General features: G+C 54.5%; 1 protein-coding gene and 1 long non-coding RNA gene across 7 annotated transcripts in view; one reads left to right on the top strand and one right to left on the bottom strand.

Annotated features, from left to right (window-relative positions):
- The window catches only part of LOC129637996 (uncharacterized), a 30,767-nt gene extending 19,028 nt beyond the window's left edge, over nucleotides 1–11,739 (bottom strand). For 2 of the 4 annotated variants that reach the window (XR_008707659.1, XR_008707656.1), the window contains exon 1: nucleotides 9,415–9,552. This is a non-coding gene — a long non-coding RNA (uncharacterized LOC129637996). Of the gene's footprint in view, nucleotides 1–9,414; nucleotides 9,553–11,430 lie in introns of those variants that run through there. The other 2 variants (XR_008707657.1, XR_008707658.1) reach the window with 2 other exon arrangements.
- Nucleotides 1–18,841, top strand: part of ORAI2 (ORAI calcium release-activated calcium modulator 2) — a 50,271-nt gene extending 31,430 nt beyond the window's left edge. The window contains exons 1-3 of one of the 3 annotated variants that reach the window (XM_055562393.1): nucleotides 7,800–7,917; nucleotides 11,340–11,577; nucleotides 16,325–18,841. In XM_055562393.1, the coding sequence (XP_055418368.1) occupies nucleotides 11,353–11,577; nucleotides 16,325–16,864 (765 nt within the window). In that variant the 5' untranslated portion in view covers nucleotides 7,800–7,917; nucleotides 11,340–11,352 and the 3' untranslated portion in view covers nucleotides 16,865–18,841. Of the gene's footprint in view, nucleotides 1–7,799; nucleotides 7,918–10,449; nucleotides 11,578–16,324 lie in introns of those variants that run through there. The other 2 variants (XM_055562392.1, XM_055562394.1) reach the window with 2 other exon arrangements.
- The last annotated feature ends 98 nt before the right edge of the window (nucleotides 18,842–18,939 follow it).

The following is an 18,939-nucleotide window of genomic DNA, read 5'->3' as shown; positions in this document are numbered from 1 at the left end:
CAGCAACAAGACTCAGCACAGCCAAAAATCATAAATGTTAAAAGTTGTGTATTGATCTTTATTGATGGGACCAGAGGCTCACAGAAACCTAACTCTGTATTTCCCCAGGGAAGGAGCAGTTCGTGCTTGGATGCTAAATCACTTCAGTCACGTCTGACTTTTTTCAACCCCCACACTAGGCTCCTCTGTCCATGGGATTCTCCAGGCAAGGATACTGGAGTGGGTTGCCATGCCCTCCTCCAGGGGATCTTCCCGACCCAGGGATGGAACCCAAGTCTCTTAAGTCTCCTGCATCGGCAGGCAGGCTCTTTACCACTAGTGCCGCCTAGGAAGCAGTTCGGCCTCTCGGTGGCACTCCGTTCCGTTTTCACTCCTCTGCCGGCGCCCCTGACGGCACTGCCTCCCGGCGGGCTTCCTGCCCTCCCCTTGCTTGTCTCGCTGCCACTCAAACCCCAATCATGGGGGTGACCCAGAGCACTGCCTTCCGTCGTCAACACTCAGGCCCCAGGGGATCGTTTCTAACGTGTGGCTTTAAATACCAGCCTGTCTTCTGAGTTGTGGCTGCACCTTCCCTCTGGAGCCCAGACTTTGTACCCACCCACCCACCCGCCATCTCCTCTGGGCTGTCTAATGAGCACTGAGAGCTTTGCATAAGGAAACCTTGACTTGGACTTTCCTGGTGACGCAGTGGATAAGAATCCACCTGCCAATGCAGGGGACATGGGTTCGACCCCTGGTCTGGGAGGATTCCACATGCCGTGGAGCAGCTGAGCCCACAGGCTGCAGCTACATGCCTCAAGCCTGTGCCCCGCAACAAGAGAAGCCACCGCAATGAGAAGCCCACGCACCGCAACTAGGGAGAACCCCAAGCAGCAACAAAGACCCAGCATGGCAAAAAAAACAAACAAACAAACCCTTGACTACATCCCCTAAGCACGTTCCTCCTCTATCTTCCTGCCGTGGTAAACTGCCCCACTTTCCACCCAGTTGCTTGAGCCCCTAACCTCAGAGTCAGGGTCACGGTTGGTTCCTGCTTTTCCCCACCCCCTTCCCACATCCATCCATCTCACTGGACCTGCTCACTCTCGCTGTCTCTGCCTCATTCACGCGACTGCACACACCACCAGCATCTCTAGTTTGGATGGATGCTGCAGCTTCTTCCCACTCAGGCCCCTCGGAAACGAAGTCCCCCTGAAAGAAAGGGTTTCTCCCGGGTTTATGATTAACCTCTATCCAAAACCTTATACCCTTTCTGTCCTGCAACCTTGAGGGGACTCAAGATTGAGAACCAAAGAAAACGGGACTGAAACCAAGCAGGACCCTGCGGGCCCTCCTGGGGACAAACACCATTCCATGTCCCTGTTTCTTGTTTACAGAAAAAGACTTTACAGTCTCCTAGACCTTCCTCAGTCATATCCAACTCTTAGCGACCCCATGGGCTGTAGCCTACCAGGCTCCTCTGTCCATGGGATTCTCCAGGCAAGAGTACTGGAGTGGGTTGCCATTGGAGAATCCCATGGACAGAGGAGCCTGGTAGGCTACAGTCCATGGGGTCGCTAAGAGTCGGACACGACTGAGCGACTTCACTTTCACTTTCCACTTTCATGCAATGGAGAAGGAAATGGCAACCCACTCCCGTATTCTTGCCTGGAGAATCCCAGGGACAGAGGAGCCTGTTGGGCTGCCATCTCTGGGGTCGCACAGAGTCAGACATGACTGACTCGACTTAGCAGCAGCAGACCTTCCCTGAGTTCCAAAGATTGGACTCCGGCAGTTACTAATTAGGGAAGGACGGGAACACAGAAACAAAGAGCACGTCCGAAGGGGCTTGAAAACAGCAGGGACTGACCGGGAAATTCTCAACCAGTCAGTCACTCGGCTCTAAGTAAACAATAAAATGCCTCGACCATCCCTTTTGCTCTCTCTGAGAAAGAAGTTAAGGAACCACAAGACCATGATTTATTAGTTTGTTTTGCAGGAACACACAGATTGCTAGTGACACAGAGTCACAGGACGGCAGAAGTACTGAGAAGCAGGCAACTGAGTCTTTTCAGGAAACTGAAATCACAAAGATCCCTCCTCTTTACTTTTTTTTTTTTTTGCCTTTATAAATCTTGCACTTCAGCCAGCAAGATGGATTTGAGACAAACCTCTTATCCGCCCAGTTGGCACCTCCTGGACTAGTAAACCTTTCTCTGCTCTAAACGCCAGGGTTTCAGTTTGTTTGGCCTCACTGCATGTCAGGCACAAGAATTTGATTTTGACGACACCCCCTACCCCCAAATCTGTTCCCCATGCAGCAGCCAGAGTGATCTTTTAACAGAAACTAGAGCTTTCCCTGACAATCTGGTGGTTAAGACTCCAAGCTTCCAATGCAAGGGCGCAGGTTCAATTCCTGGTCAGGGAACTAAGATCCCACATGCCTCATGGTGAAAAAAAGCAGAAACCAGATATTGCCTCCCCTCGGGGTTCAGTCCTCAAGGTCAGGCTTCCATTGTTACCGAGTCCAAGCTAGCTCTGCTCGCCGCACGACAGGCCAATGAATCCGAGAGACAAGGTGTTGAGGCAAGCAAGGGAGAGACTTAAATCGGAGAGTCAGCAGATTGAGAAGTGGTGGGCTAGGGCCTCAAAATAACCTTCTTATTGGGGTCTGGATGCCAGGTTCTTTTATAAATCAGAGAGAAAGAAGCAATGAGGAACTAAAGTCAAAAGGCAGAATAGAGAGTGAGAAGCAGTGGGGAAGGGGTGTGCTAATCTGGTCTATTCACAGGTGGGCAAGGACAAACTCCCTCTCTCTGAGCTGAACGAAGGCACTTCCAGTTCAGTTCAGTCGCTCAGTCATGTCTGACTCTTTGCGACCCCATGGACTGCAGCGCGCCAGGCCTCCCTGTCCATCACCAGCTCCTGGAGTTTGCTCAGACTCATGTCCATCGAGTCAGTGATGCCATCTAACCATCTCATCCTCTGTCGTCCCCTTCTCCTCCTGCCCTCAATCTTTCCCAGCATTTAAAAAGCGCCTCCAGGGTCCTCCAGGCAAGCCACTGAGTATGATTATAACAATAAAAGCAATGAAAAGCAAGTCAAAGAAAAGTTCCAACATGGGAGTCAGAATTGGCTTTCTCCCTGAAACACCATTACACTAAAAATAGGAGCTGAAGGCCTTCAACCCAACCTCTGCCTCCCACTCTTGCTCCCAGTGACCATACCTCCGGAAGCATTTCCTGCCTCTTCTCTCCCGTAGGCCTCAGTTTTCCACCCACTCACCACCTGTTCCATTTCACCTGCCTGCTCCATCACTGGTTCACCTGCTTGCACCCTGCCACACCCGCAGGCCCCACGCCCCCAGACCCCACTCAGCTTCTGACAGTAAGGACCCACATGTTCTGTTCCTTGGTGACCCCCAGTGCCAGCAGGGCACTTGGGATGTCATAGGTGCGAAACAGATGTCACTCAGCAAATCTCAATGACTGAAAGCAAGCAGGTTAACTTGTGCACATCTGAAAAAACTGCTCCAACGGCAGGAAGAACCTACAAACCTGCATGTATACACAGTCACTTTTGCTGCTTTTAATGCCCAGAGCTCAGCAGCAGGGGAGGAGCCTGCCTGAAACACCCAGACCCACCTCGGCCACGCCCCCCCAGACTGAGTCATCACAGCTCTGGCCATGATTACGCATTTTAAGCAGGTACCATTTGAAAAGACCCTGATGCTGGGACAGATTGAAGGCAGGAGGAGAAGGGGACGACAGAGGATGAGATGGTTGGATGGCATTGCCGACTCCATGGACATGAGCTTGAGCCAGCTCCGGGAGTTGGTGATGGACGGGGAAGCCTGACGTGCTGCAGTCCACGGGGTCGCAAAGAGTCGTACACGACTGTGCAACTGAACTGAACTGAACTTCAGGAGACGCTACTCTAGATCCCCACACCACACCCCCACCACCAATACCTTGAGAAACACTGGTTTGGAGCATAGAAAGTACCATCATTATTTTAATTCTCTGTTTTCAACATTTATCATATGAGGGGAAAAACTGAGTTAGAGGAGAGACGTTCTATTGACTTTTGAAAATAGGAACGTAACTAAACCAACGTTAACTAGACTCGGTTTCCAAGGTGCGTGGAAGGAGGGCTGTGTGGAAACCGTTTCTTCCATCATCATCACTGCAAAAGGCACGGTTTCTCCTCCTCCCCTTTGGAAGTTAATCTATATTTACTGTCCAGCATACACGACTAAAGTGATCTACAACCTCTATCTAATAACATAGATCAGGAAGGAGAACCACCTGAGAAATTAACCTGGGGTAAGTCCTCAGGCAATTTTCCATTTTCTTGTTCCCCAGAATGTAGCAAAAAATTTTTTTGCGGGGTGGGGCACAGCTGCGCTGTGGCGGGCTTCTCAAGTTGTGGCACGTACTTGGGATGTTAGTTCCCTGACCAGGAATCAAACCCACGTCCCCTGCATTGGCAGGTGGATTCTTAACCACTGGACCACGAGGGAAGATCACACAGCAAACATTTATTGAGCAAACACTAGGCTGAAATCCAAAGGGTTCTGAAGTGCACTTTGTTGGGCAACACGATCCTCACCTTCAAGGACTCCGGGTCTGATCAGGGACACAGACAAGAAAGTCAGGCTGATGACGCTTGGGGTGCTGCGTGGGTATGGGCCCCAGGCCTCCGGGATGAGGGGAGGCTAGCTCAGATCAGAAACTCAGATCAGAAACCAGAGGTGACGATGGCCTGAATTAGAATAGACAGGAGGTGTGGAGAGCAAAAATGAGGGGCTCGGGGGATTTCAGAGACATTTCAGTGGGAGAATTCACAGGACTTGAATTCTCCTTGTGGGGAGTCAGGATCTATAGAGTTCTACAGATCTACAGAGTTACCAGCTGTGCCGAGTGGTGGAACCCTCCCTAAGGGAGCAGGGGACCAGGAGGTGGAACAGGTATGTGAGGGAACGATGAGGACTCTAACTGTGGGCGTGGTGAAGCTGGGGGCCATGGGACACGTCCTGCCAGGCTGGGAAGAGATCAGGGTTGTAGGTGATGATACAGGAGCCCTCAGGCCAAACAGTGAGTGGGTGAGAAAACTCAGGGCGAAGTGTAGAGAGAGGGACCCGGACAGGATCCTGAGAAACACCCGTATCAAGTGGACAGACGGAAGAAGAGAAGCCCGTGTGGGGTGCAGGGGACTGTCTGGTGGGCTCGCCGGAGAAGGAAAGAGGGTTTCCGGGTGGAAGGAGGGGGACGCAGGGACAGACCGGGCAGTGGCTGGGACATGTGGATTTAGCAGCACAAAGGGCTGTAACTCCAGGTGGCTGAGGAGGAAAGGAAGGAAGTGATGACAGGTCTCTGAGTTTATAGTCTGACGTGTGGGGAGAGGCCATAGGAGGAGTGGGGAGGAGACTGGGGGGAGAACGAAGGGTGGCAGCAGGGTCGGGGAAGTGCTGGGGGCTGAGTGAGGAAGAAGGGTCAGAAAGCAGGATATCTGAATTTAAGCATTCACACTGGGAATTCCCCAGCAGTCCAGTAGTTAGGATTCACTGCCGGGGCGCAGGGTTTGGAAGTTCACAGAGGGTGATAATAAGCGCTAGGCTTTAGGAGTGAATGGTCAAGGGACTGGATACACTGTCCAAGCCAGCTAGGAGGCCATCCTGGCTAGGAGCTGGGGGAGGGAGGAAGACAGCAAGGACCACAGTGTTCACGAAACAAAGGGTCACAGTGGATGAGGTCACCAGCATGGCGGTGACCTCTGGGACATGCCTCCCAGAATTGCCTTTTTCAAATGTGGGGTGGCCGAGGCCTCAGAAAAGGCAGTGACTTGCCACACCACCAGCCACGGGAGTGTCAGCACAGACTGGAACCCAGACCTCCCCGCCGAGCGGCTGGTACTATGCACCTTGACCTGAACCACCTCGGCTTCTGCGTAAGCCCCATGCAACAACCTGGGCACCCAAGTGGGCTCTGCAACTTTGAGTACCGGGATCATCAAATTTCTCTCCTTTCAACTTGGTGCTGTCAGCATGCTTCATCTCACAGGGTGGGGAACGCCGTTTTCTGGGTTTGGTTAGTAACTGAGCTCTGGAAAGCCCTGATAATTATGACTTACATTCTACTTCTGCCCAGACACGCTGGATAAATGTGCCTGGGTGTGGGAGCGTGGCTACCAGGCCTAGGAAGCTTTCTAAAGGATGTGCAATCAGGGTTCAGAAGTGAGAACTCAAGCAAAGGACTCTGTTGCTCAAAGAATGTTCACTTGTGATGCAATTACTGCCGTTAGCAAAGTGTTCAGAATGTTTTCTTCCTTTTTGAACACCAAAAGCATTTTATACTGGGGCACAGCCGATTAACAATGCTGTGGTAGTTTCAGGTGAACAAATAAAAACATTTTTTTAAAAGAAATGTTTTTCCTCCTGTTTTCCAGTCCACTTTATCAACTGCCAGAGGTGTGGAAGCCACACTATGTTTTTTGTGGACCTTGCTCCCTGAAATACAACAATCTCTTTCCTGTTGCCATGGGTGGGAAGGGCAGTAATCAGATCCCAGGATTTTCCTCATTCCTTTGTTAGGGCGGTAAACACACGGAAACTAGCTTAGTCCACTCTTAAGTGTCCTCTTGGAATAAAAGGTGTCATTCTGGCTCTCAGCATGGGTCTTGAAGTATAAGTGGATCTGGCCTGGCATACCTGCCAACATTTACTCATCCAATTGTCAGAAAACTTGGACTGGGCGACAGGATGGAATTTTTCTTTTTTCTTTCCTTTGGATAAATGTGTCACGGTGCCATGCTGTTGTGACAGATGGAAAAATCCTATGTAGGGCACGCAGGAAGGGCTCCGAGGGCCCGCCTGGCACGGTGGGTGGATGGGAACCCATCTCTCCTCTCAGTGAGTTACCCATATGCACTTCCTGAAAAGACCGTTCCTGTTTGAATGTCTGGGTTACAAAACCTGAGAGTTCACCATTCCCGGTGAGAGGTGCCCTGCACCCTGGAACGGAGGGAGCCAGAGGCACCGAGGAAAACCCTTTCCCCTCCAGCGCTCTGCCCACCAAGCATGCCGCACTTGGGTGAGGACCCCGCAGGTCTCGCTGGGCCTGGTGGGTGGGGCTGCGGTTCCGGGTGACCAGCTCCGGGTGCGTGCTCGGCCTGGGGTCGCTGTCCACCTGGCAAATTGGGGCGTGGCCGCCCACACCTTCCCCAACGGACCCTCCTCTCCGCTATACACCCCTCCTCCCCCCGCCACCCACCGTCCGCCCGGCAGACTGATAACGAGATCCCACCGGTTCACAGGGTCAGTGACCGGTCCTGGGCGTCCTCTGCGGCTCACCCTGGGAACCTGGTGCTCCTGCTCTGTGTTCAGTCCCACACGCGTCCAGCAGACTAGGGCTCACCCTTCCCTGGACTTGCGGGCCAGACCCAGGGGCAGAGAAAGCGCAGCTTCCCCATTCCGTCGCTGGGGAGGGAGAGCGAGGGATGCCCAGGCTTCCGGCTCTCATCACCACCGCGGCGCGGATCCCTGCTCACGGCCACCCGCGACGCGCCCAGTAACCAGGAATGATAAACACCCTTCGGGTTTTCGTGTCCCGGCGGGAGCGGCGCCAGCGCTGCAGGGACCCCGGGGGACCCCGGGTGGGGGGGCTGCGCGTTCCGCCCCTCCTGGCCCGCAGCATCACGTGGCCCGCGGCGCCCCCGCGGCCGGTCACGTGACAGCCGCGCCGTTGCCCTGGCAGCGGCTGCGGCTGGGCGGTGGGGGGGCGGGTCAGCCGGCGGGGGCGGGGCCCGGGGGACCCCGCGGGACGGGCGGAAGGAGGGAGAGGGCAGCGCTCGGCGCCCCGGCGGGGCCACCGGGCCACGCCAGTGCCGCCAGCCGCGTGCCCGAGCCGGAGTCAGGCCGGGAGGGCAGATCAAAGATCGGTGAGTGCTCACTGCCGGCGTCGGGCGAGGGCGGCGGGATCTCCGCCCCGGCGGGGGGCGGGAGCGACCGGAATTGCACCCGGAGACCCCAGCTTCCTCCTGGGCAGGCCTACGGGACGACTGTGAGGTTGGGACCCCAAGCCCGCGGGATCCCCGGGCGGGGTGCGGAGCCGCTGGGATGACTGGGAGGTTGCCAGGCGTGGAGAGATGCGGGCCGCATGCGGGTCCCCCGGCTGCTAGGGGGTGCTGAGGGGAAGGAACAGGGTTGCAGGCAGGTTCTTCCAGGGAGACCCAGGGGAGGAGGGGAGCTGGGCCCTCCCGTGTGCGGGTGTGACAGAAAGAGTCAGAAACAGCCGTTTCTGCGTGGCACTCGCCATTGCTCGTGCCCCAGATGTTTAAGGGAACTTGACAGTCAAACCCCCAAACCCACCTCCTGGAAATGTTTCCCAAGGCCAGAGACAGCGTCACGGTAATTCTACGAGATCTCTTTTCTCTGACCGCCCCTTATATAAAAACAAAACCAAAAGACCACAAGGTTCGGCCAGAAGAGCATCCTTTGGTGCCTCTGCCACCTGACAGAAAGGTCAGGCTCCATCTTGCCCTGCCCCACCCGCTGCCTGAGCCGAGCTCTGGGGTCTGAGGACCAGACTCTGTCTCTGCGGGAGGCCGGGTGTGGAGGAGGCTTGGCTGGGGCTGGGGGGCCGCGGATGGGTTTGAATCTAGTCTGAGCTGCTCCCTCTGAAGGAAGTGGTTTCTCTGTCCTCGGGACCCACAGGCCCACCTCACCACCCCAGCTCCAAGCAGACAGACAGCCCTTGCCAAATCCTGCCACTGGAGACATCAGGAGAGCCGAGGCCGCCCCTGCCACCACCCAGGCCACCGTCAGCCCTCACCGCCCTGAAGTTCTCCACTGTCCAACTTGGGCTCAGCTCACCTTCACTAACGGTCCACATCTCCACCCCATTCATCTCTCTGGGGGCCACCAGGCCCTTTTGCCCTTCCCAGTTGGCCAAGTGTTTGAGCACACAGACCAGATGGAGCCCTGATGGCTCCCTCACCAACTCCTCCCAAGCCTGAGCATCTGGGCAGCTCTGGGCAGTGCCAGGGCAAGTCCAACACAGTCATACCGCCTGGGCCACACATACTCCTTGAATCTTGCTTCCACCACTGCTCCCCTGGCCCCTCTGCAGCCAGCCTTCCTGCCCTGCCTCTCAGACCCTCCCCAAGTGGGCACCATCTTGTCTTTGCAGGAGGGTCCCTCTTTGCCAGCACTACCTTTACCAACTGTGTCCTGGTCCCTGCTCCCTTATAGGGACCCTCTCCTGGCCCAAAGAATAGAGGCAGCCAGCCAGCGCCTTGTCCACCCCCTCAGCCCTCGCGGGCTCCACTACAGCAGCATTTAACTCACTGGACAAGAATCTCCCCCGACTTAGGCCATTCCCCACTGAACATCCTCATCTTTCATCTTTGATCCTTAAGTACCAAATGCAGTCTTACCTTAGAGCCCAGGAAGCGTTTACTGGATGCAGGGCGGAGGATGGATCCTCTGAGGGGGCAAAGGTTGTGCCTTTTACCCTTCCATAGGCTGGACAGTGTCTTCATCAACCCCACGAGCTCACTTCTGATGTAGTGGAGCAAAAAGGGGGAGGGATGCATTTCCAAATGATGCCATTCTAAATGATTTGGAGCCAGCCAGTGGATTGGTTAGTGAACACTTCTCCGAATTCTTCCTAAGGGAAGTGCTCGCAAGCAGTGCCGCTAGCTGCAGATGTGGGTGGGGGCCAGGGTGGTGGTGACCAAGGTTTCCAAGTCGGCCCTCTTGTAAATGACCTAGTAATTGGCATACACAGACACACAGAAGTCGCTCAGTTGTGTCCGACTCTTTGCGACCCCATGAATTGTGGCCCACCAGGCTCCTCGGTCCATGGGATTTTCCAGGCATGACCGGGCAGAAAAAGAAGAGCCTGTACAGAGCTGTTCTCTGGGGTCCCTGTTGGCCAGTAAAAGCTGTGCCTCCATAGCCTGGCACAAAACAAAGAGGAAAGAACCCCCCAAAAGAGAGAGCCTTCCCCCTCCCCAGGACCTTCCCAGAGAATCCACTTAGGGACTGGCATGGGCAGATCAAGTTTGGGGCATTTCCTCAGCCATGGACCCTGGTAAACACCCTCTTGCCCGCCCACCCACCCCCAACCTGGCTCCCTGGGACCTAGGAACGCAGATCTGTTTGTAATAGCCTTAAGTAGGCTTTTCACTGGGCCCATGCGGGCCTGAAGGTACAAGTTAATATCTGATGCTAAGTGAGCTGTGAGGTGCCTGTGCCCTTGAAGCCTGCCCTACAGATTAATTAGAGCTGATCCTGAGGGCTGCTGCAGGGCCAGCCCCTTGGGCCACACAAGACCGCCAATCCCCTATTTGGATTAGTGGAGATTTGAGTTTAAATTCACAAATCTCGACAGATCAGCCCTTCTGATCTCCATCCTGTGTTACTGTCAAACCACATGTGTACTGGGATTACTCGAGGGGTCTCCAGCCTCCATTTCTTAAAAAGAATAAACCCCCAAACCATGTTCGTGTCAATTGGCCAATTTTTCATTTTGCTAAAGGTTTCCACTGCACCCTGGATGTAGCTTCAGCAAGCTATAAGTCAGTTATTTTCAGGGTGAACTGTGCTGATTTAAATTGAAGTGAGATTTGAGAAATTAGCAGCTGCGTGGAAACACTGATTTCATGGTTGGCACCTGGCCGTTGGAAAGCAATTTGGGGTTTTGGGGCTCCATTCTCTTGTTTAAGACCCCAATAGGGTGGAGAAGGCAATGGCAACACACTCCAGGATTCCTGCCTGGAGAATCCCATGGACAGAGGAGCCTGGCGGGCTACGGTCCATGGGGTCGCAGAGAGTTGGACACGACTGAGCGACTAACAGGGTAGGCATGTCTCCATGTGAAGATGAACAAGTTGGAAAAGTCAGGTGTTGTGTTTAGAATCGCACAGCTGGGTCAAATCCAGAAGTATCAGGTCCTAGAAACTTCCAAAACGCTACAACTCCCTTCTCCTTGAAGATAGGCGTTTAGGTGCTTTCGGCCAGCCTTGGAATTCTGTTCACCCAAGAGCCACGCTCAGTTGGAGCTTTGAGCTCAGGAGAGGAGACCAGATACCAGCTTTGTGGAGAAACACTGGACGCTGCGGTGGGTCCTAAAGATGCACCCGCTTGACCCCTCTTTGCTACAGGTGGTCCCTACATTCCTGTGTGGGGACAAGCCTCAGAGGCCAGGGCCTCACCCTCATGCACCCCTGGATCCTGTGGCCCTGGTGCAGGGTGTATATAGCGGGCCCCCAGGAAAGGTAGAAGGAACTTGGAAGTCTGGGTTCTCCACGCCCTGGGGGGATCCTCGGGTATACCGGAGTGTCTCTCCTGCCCCCAGCCTGGCCCCCACCATGAGCGCCGAGCTCAACGTGCCCGTGGACCCCTCCGCTCCTGCCTGCTCGGAACCCGGCCACAAGGGCATGGATTACCGGGACTGGGTTCGCCGCAGCTACCTGGAACTGGTCACCTCCAACCACCACTCCGTGCAGGCGCTGTCCTGGAGGAAGCTCTACCTGAGCAGGGCCAAGCTAAAGGCCTCCAGCAGGACATCCGCCCTCCTCTCAGGCTTTGCCATGGTGAGTGGAAACACGTGGTGGGAAATACAGCCAGTAAGGTGGGCTTCTGCTCACTGAAATCCTGTGATGCTTCAGGGAGCAAAGCCCACCCTCTGGGCCCTGCTAGCAGCCAGGATGGACCACTAGGGAAGCCTCTGTCCAGAGACTTCCCTGGAGGTCTAGGGGCTAAGACTACAGTCTCAGTGCAGGGGGGCCTGGGTTCAATCCCTGGTCAGGGAACTAGATCCCACAGGCTGCAACTTAAGATCCCACGTGCTGCAACTAAGACCACTCCCCCACCCCCACCCTCCAATAAAAGTCTCCGCCCAGGTCCCACCCCCTCCAAGGGGATTGGTCTGGCAACAGGGAGGGTGACCTGGGGCACCCAGGGGAGTCCCCAAGCCCTCAGAAGGCCCCCAAGAGTTTGGGAATGTGAGCAGGAACTGCAGAATGAGCCCGGTTTGCTCACTGTAACCCAGCTGGGCATGCACACACTCCCCGGAATCGGAGCCTCTGGCCTGACTCCTGGCTGCCTGGTTATGCTTCCCTTCTGAGTCACCCCCCCAGGGCGAGTCTGCCTGGGGAGGAACTGCGGGCCCCCAGGAAGGGCCACATCTCCTGTTGACTCCGAAGCCTGCAGACCTCATCCCTCTGGGGATCGTCCCATTGCGCGGGGATGTCAGGATCCCAGTGAGAACTGCGGCCACCACTCCTCTCTCTGTTGTCTGCTGAAGTCCTATTGGGCTGGAAGCAATTCTTTTTATTTTTTTTAATGTGGAAACAATTGTTCTTCCATAACCTAGAGGGTCAGTTGTCCAGTGGATATGCAGAAAATAGAAAGGTGTCCGAGAGAGCCAGTGTGGCCACTCCTTTGACAAGGGCTTGCCAGACATGGGTGCCGGTCACCCTCGGAGAAATGAGACATTGTGTAGTCAGGACGTGACTTCATACAGGGCGGGGCAGTGGTCACCACATTTAGAGGGCAGTCAACCACATTCAGGTCTGCGGTTTAAAGCAAACGCTGATTCAGGTCTTGCGAATTATTTTTTAAAAAACAGGGTCTTCCCTGATGGTCCAGTGGCTAAGACTGAGCTCCCAAAGCAAGGGGCCCGGGTTTGATCCCTGGACAGGGAATCACATCCCACAAGCCACAACTAAAGATCCTGCATGCCACAACTAAGGCCCGGCACTGCCATATAAAAACATATTAAAAACAAACAAAAAAACCCCCATAATTACAAAAGTGTCCAATCACATGGAGCAAAATTTTGGCTCAAAATGATTTTCTTTCATCACATTAAAAAAGAAATATTTTCTCAAGCTTAATTTTAAGAAATACGCAGGCGAATTTTCGATGTCACTATTAAAATTAGATCTTGGGGGACTTCCCTGGTGGTCCAGTGGCAAAGACTGTGCTCCCAATGCAGGGGCTCCCGCGGTTTGATCTCTGGATGGGGAACTAGACCCCTGTGCAGCCAAATGAATAAATATTTTAAAAATTAAATTTTGTTTTCTACCTTCACAGAAGAATTATAGTACTGCATTAAGCTTTTTCTGACCTGTATGTGTGTGTGTATATATATATATGTGTGTGTGTGTGTATATATATATATATATATTTTATCTTCGGAAAACTAACTCTGAGAAGCACTGCCCGATTGAATGCAGTAGGACGGTTTCCATTCTGTGTGGGGCCCAGGTCTTGGAAATCCCTTCCTGTCTGCGGGCGGTCTCTTGAGACTCCAGTTTGGATTTCCAAATTTAGGGAAGAGTCACTTTTTCCAACAAAATGCTCACCCAAGTTGAAGGTTACAAACCCCTCATTGAAATTTGAAAACAAGCCCTGTGAAGCTTCAAAACAAAGAGTGAATCCTGGAGGATTAGTTTGAGACTTAGCTGCAGGCTTCAAGGGTATGAAGTGGCCTGAGAATGGGAGCAGTGACCTTTGAGAGGCAGGGGTGGAAATAATAATGCATTTTCTCAGCTTTCATGGAGTATCTCCTCTGTATCAGCCAGTACTCCCTTTAAGCCGGCGGTGATAACATTTCAGAAACCACACAGACCCCAGTAAATCAGATAATTGTTCAGACTGCAAAGCCACGTAGGAGAAAGAAGTGATGAATACTGATCGTCAGCCAGTATTTCCGCTGTGGAAACTATAGCTGAATAAGGACAGGGTCATGGAAAAATGAACAGGCGGTGCTCAACACGGAGTCTGTTCTGTGTATTTGTTGTCGCTCAATCGCTCAGTCATGTCCAGCTCTTTGTGGCTCTATTATGTATTCCCTAATTAGAATTGCAAAGCTGGTCCTTTGTCCAACAGGTGCTCATGCCTGACCTTAAGCTTATTTCATGTTTATCCTGCCCCTAACACAGAAAACCTGTGATCCGAGGCCTGTGATAAAATATCTACATAAATACACTGAAATATGGCCTTTGGCCTTTTCTCCTGCGGTGGAACAAAACTGCTTTCCTTGCCGGCCTTTTAATCATCTTTGTTTCTTATCTCTGCACCCTCTGAGGTTTCAGTTCAGTTCAGTTCAGTCGCTCAGTCATGTCCGACTCTTTGCGACCCCATGAATTGCAGCATGCCAGGCCTCCCTGTCCATCACCAACTCCCGGAGTTCACTCAGACTCACATCCATCGAGTCAGTGATGCCATCCAGCCATCTCATCCTCTGTTGTCCCCTTCTCCTCCTGCCCCCAATCCCTCCCAGCATCAGAGTCTTTTCCAATGAGTCAACTCTTCACATCAGGTGGCCAAAGTACTGGAGTTTCAGCTTTAGCATCATTCCTTCCAAAGAAATCCCAGGGCTGATCTCCTTCAGAATGGACTGGTTAGATCTCCTTGCAGTCCAAGGGACTCTCAAGAGTCTTCTCCAACACCACAGTTCAAAAGCATCAATTCTTCGGCGCTCAGCCTTCTTCACAGTCCAACTCGCAACATCCATATATGACATCCTTTTTTGTTGGGTCACATTCTTTGTGGTCACAAGAGCCTACCCATGCTACCAGGGCACTGAGAAAGGACCACCCCTCCCTCACCTTGGCAATGTAGCCACTGACTCTCTGGAGCAATAATCATTGCAGAGTTTCCATTCAAGCTGTGGTCCACTAGGACTGACATTATCTTCTTCCCTACTAAGGGTTCCATCTCCACTGAGGACAGAATGAGGGGATAAGGCAGTAGTTGCTAGAAGTTGTGAAATCTTCTTTCTTGTAAATTTCTTAAACCTGGGATGGCTCTGGGAGTTCCCTGGCGATCCAGTGGTCAGTGGTTGGGACTCTGGCACCTTTTTTTTTTTTTTTTGGCTGCTGTGGCCCTGGGTTCAATCCCTGGTCAGGGAACTAAGATCCCACAAGCCACACAGTTCAGGAAAAAAACAAACAGGGATGGCTTAGATGTAGGAGACAAACAGTGAGTGGAAGAGCCTTCTTCTGGCTTCTCTCTGCCTCCCTGCTCCTGCTGTCTTAATGGGTCTGGTTTCTTATCATTGGGTACTTGAGAGAAAGCCCTTGGTGAGCCAAGACTAAACCTTCCACTGGGGCTGGTCTGCAGAGCTGGGGTGGGGTGTGGGCCGCAGGGGAGCCATCCCGAGTGGACTGGGTGTGACCTGGGGAAGCATGGCAGGAGCTTGGCACCCAGTCTGGATTTTGAAAGCCCCTTAGGGCTTCTGGTGAGCAAGTCTCAGCCTAAATAGACGCCCACTGCTACAGAGATAGGGAGAAGGCAATGGCAACCCACTCTAGTACTCTTGCCTGGGAAATCCCATGGATGGAGAAGCCTGGTAGGCTGCAGCCCATGGGGTCGTGAACAGTCGGACACGACTGAGTGACTTCACTTTCACTTTTCATTTTCATGCACTGGGGAAGAAAATGGCAACCCACTCCAGTATTGTTGCCTGGAGAATCCCAGGGACGGGAGCCTGGTGGGCTGCCATCTATGGGGTCGCACAGAGTCGGACACGACTGACGTGACTTAGCAGCTACAGCGATAAGCTGGGGCTTCTGGTCCTTTGGTGGGCCTCTTAGTCCCTTTCACTTAAAAGTGATTTATATGTTATTGAAGTGAATACACGCACACAGTTTAAAACCCCAGCAGCCCCTGGTTCCCACCCCTGGAGGAGCCCCTCCGTCTCCACATGGAATTCGGGAATTACTGTTTCTTACACTTTCTAGACGTTACCTGTGGCCAGCTCTGACCGCTGCTGAAGATTCAGCTGTTTTCCCAGCCCAGGCCGTTTCCCAGCTTCCCCTTCTTACCATTGTTCTCATGTATATGGCTATTCCTGGCCTTCAGAGATGAGGCTGCTCCTTCCTGCTTTTGGTCTCAGCTGACAGAGGCACCCTGTGGCTTGTGTGAGTCTGTCCAGTGTACAGTTCTGGGGGTCATCAGGAGCCTCCATTGTTCCTTTTTTTTTTAACCCCCTGAAAGGTCAGGTTGTTTGTTTTGAAAAGCAGCAGTTGTTGGCAGCTAAGTCCCACTGCAGCCTGGCTCTGCTATCAACAGCAGTGTTGCATTTTCCCAGGCAAGTGTGGCCTCTGCCCTGGGCTGGAGGTGGGCACCCCCAGTACTCCTCCATCCTTGGCACCCAGGGGGAGATCTCCGCGGGACCCAGTGCTTCTTTAGCCTTTTCTGTACTTTTTAGATTGCCCTTAGTGAGATCTTCTCTAGCATATCAGGAAAAAGTTCACAATGTGTGAACAGGGGAAGAGAGTGCCCTCTGATCTATGGAGGCCCCCACTCAGCACCCCCTCTGCCTCACAGGTGGCCATGGTGGAGGTGCAGCTGGAGACGCAATACCAGTACCCGCGGCCACTGCTCATCGCCTTCAGCGCCTGCACCACGGTGCTGGTGGCCGTGCACCTGTTCGCCCTGCTCATTAGCACGTGCATCCTGCCCAACGTGGAGGCCGTGAGCAACATCCACAACCTCAACTCCATCAGCGAGTCCCCGCACGAGCGCATGCACCCCTACATCGAGCTGGCCTGGGGCTTCTCCACCGTGCTGGGCATCCTGCTCTTCCTGGCCGAGGTGGTGCTGCTCTGCTGGATCAAGTTCCTGCCCGTGGACGCACGCCACCAGCCGGGCCCCCCGCCCGGCCCCGGCGGCCACACCGGCTGGCAGGCCGCCCTGGTGTCCACCATCATCATGGTGCCTGTGGGCCTCATCTTCGTGGTCTTCACCATCCACTTCTACCGCTCGCTGGTGCGCCATAAGACCGAGCGGCACAACCGCGAGATCGAGGAGCTGCACAAGCTCAAGGTGCAGCTGGACGGGCATGAGCGCAGCCTGCAGGTGGTGTGAGCGCATGTGCTCCTGGGCGCGGCCGCCGCGTCCACATCACTTGGCGTGGACCGGAACTCGCCTGCCTCCTGGACAGTTTCAGACACGCGGATGGCCAACCGGGCTGCCGAGTCACTGCCAGACGGTTTGAGACCAAAGTTCTACTCCTGTCTTAATGCTAAGACCTGGCTCGTTTTCCCTCGGAGGATGGGAACTCTTCAGTTAAAGGGGAGACTGATGGCTAAGAGCTCAGGGCAAAGAAAGGCTGAGTCTTTGGCCATGGGGACTTCCTGAGGCAAGGAGGCCAGGCTCTGGGTTGTAATGGGTGGTCACGGGTCCCCTCAGAGACATGGACCAGCTTGGGGCGGGAGCCTGGCAGGGGCCTGGAGAGTCGGGGCGGGAGCCTGGCAGGGGCCTGGAGAGTCGGGGCAGCATCCTGAGTTCAGGGAAGGGATGGCACCCTGACTCTGGAGCTGGGCTGGTGGCAGCCCAGGGGCGTGAGTGATGGTACCACCCTGCTATGAATAGACTGGGCACAGGATTAACGGCTTGGCCTGGTGCTTCCCTCCCTGCCCTGGAGGGGGTTGGGTGGCCTGGCCCTGGGACGGGCAGGCAGGAACCTGGGTAGGGCAAGTCAGCCCAGCAAGCGCACCAGACTAGTCAGGCCTTGGATGAGATGTCCAAGGTCAGAGGCCTGTGGGGTCAGGAGGCCTGTCTCTGGGCATCCCAGGTGAGGTGCCCACTTGAGCTGGCTAACTGAGGGGTGACCTGAAGCAGCCTGGGCTCAAATTCTCTCCCCAGACAGCAGGATTCCTGGCCACACTGACCCAGTGAGGCCACCAGGTTGGGGAAGGGGCCCACAGTCCACAGACATCCTTCTCTCAACCCGAGGGTCCCCTGAGCTGTCAGCCCTCTGAGCTGCAGCTACAGAGGGTGGGACACTGGCCAGGCAGCTGAGCTCACCCGTCTCCTTGCTGCCTGTGGCCCCTGCTGTGGGAGGGGGGCAGCCTGGGGGACTTACTGTCTAGATAAGGCCATGGCCTGGCCCGGTCCGTGGGTGGTGGTGCCAGAGGCCAGCCGTGGCCACATGTGGGTTCTGCTTATGACAGCAGGGAGGGTGAGGTCCCGTGTAGTGCTCCCCGGGGGCCCCCCCCAGGCCTTCCGGCCACACCCACCCAGCTCATACTTCTATACAGTCATGGTTTCTGGTGTTTTCGAGATGGGCATCTGGTGGACCTGAGCCCATGTCCTGGGGCAGAACACGTACATGCTACAGCTCAGCTTATCTGTGAGCTTGCTGTGCCCTGAGCTGCTTTTAAGAACCACATGTACCATACTGGCCAGCAGCCACCAGAGAGGGGTGCCTTTTCTTTTGTTTCCACAGTCATGGGACTTCATGCTCCGATGGCATTTCTGTCCACAGCCTAGTAGCTCTGCGGTGTCTGGGTTGCATGTGCCAGGAAACGCTGGTGGGCCTGACCGGGGTTTCCAAGACGGTGACATACTGCTGAGAACATAAGCCTTAACACGTCGCTCTGAAATGCTGGGAACCCCCAGTGCAAGTCGTGGCACTTACGGGGAGCCTGGATGTTGTGTCCTGTGGGGCCAGAGGAGAGCCCTGGCGCCTTCTGAAGGGCGTGTCCCTCACATCCTCTGCTGACATCTGTCGTGACTTGCTTGGTCCTTAGCTCATGTCTCCTCTCCTGGAGCCTTGTTGAAAAGGCTCGTCTGGTTTAATGTATTTGCTTTGTGCAAGGTCAGCATCACCGCAAGACCACCACTGTGTGTCCTGGTAGGGACCAGACAGGCCGGCTCCTCCCCACTGCTGGAGGGGGCAGCAGCCCCTTCCTCTAGCCTGAGCCTTTTGAGAGGGGCCTCGCGGGGCTCACTGCGACCCACTTTGCTGGGCCGCCTGGTGCCCCTGCCCTGTGAGCCAGGCCCATGGAGTGCCCAGTTCCCCCACATCTTGGCAAGCACACCCCAGGTATCAGCCAGGAGCCCGCTGTTAATGCCTGGCCCGTGGCACTGGTGGGAGGGGGGTTTCCTAACCTGGCCGCATCAGGGCCGGGCACTAGGCGCCAGGGATGGTGGCGCAC

Source organism: Bubalus kerabau, chromosome 23 (genome assembly GCF_029407905.1).
Source record: "Bubalus kerabau isolate K-KA32 ecotype Philippines breed swamp buffalo chromosome 23, PCC_UOA_SB_1v2, whole genome shotgun sequence".
Taxonomy (NCBI): Eukaryota; Metazoa; Chordata; class Mammalia; order Artiodactyla; family Bovidae; genus Bubalus; species Bubalus kerabau.
Note: the sequence above shows the minus strand (reverse complement) of the source record. Positions and strands in the feature narration are given on the sequence as shown.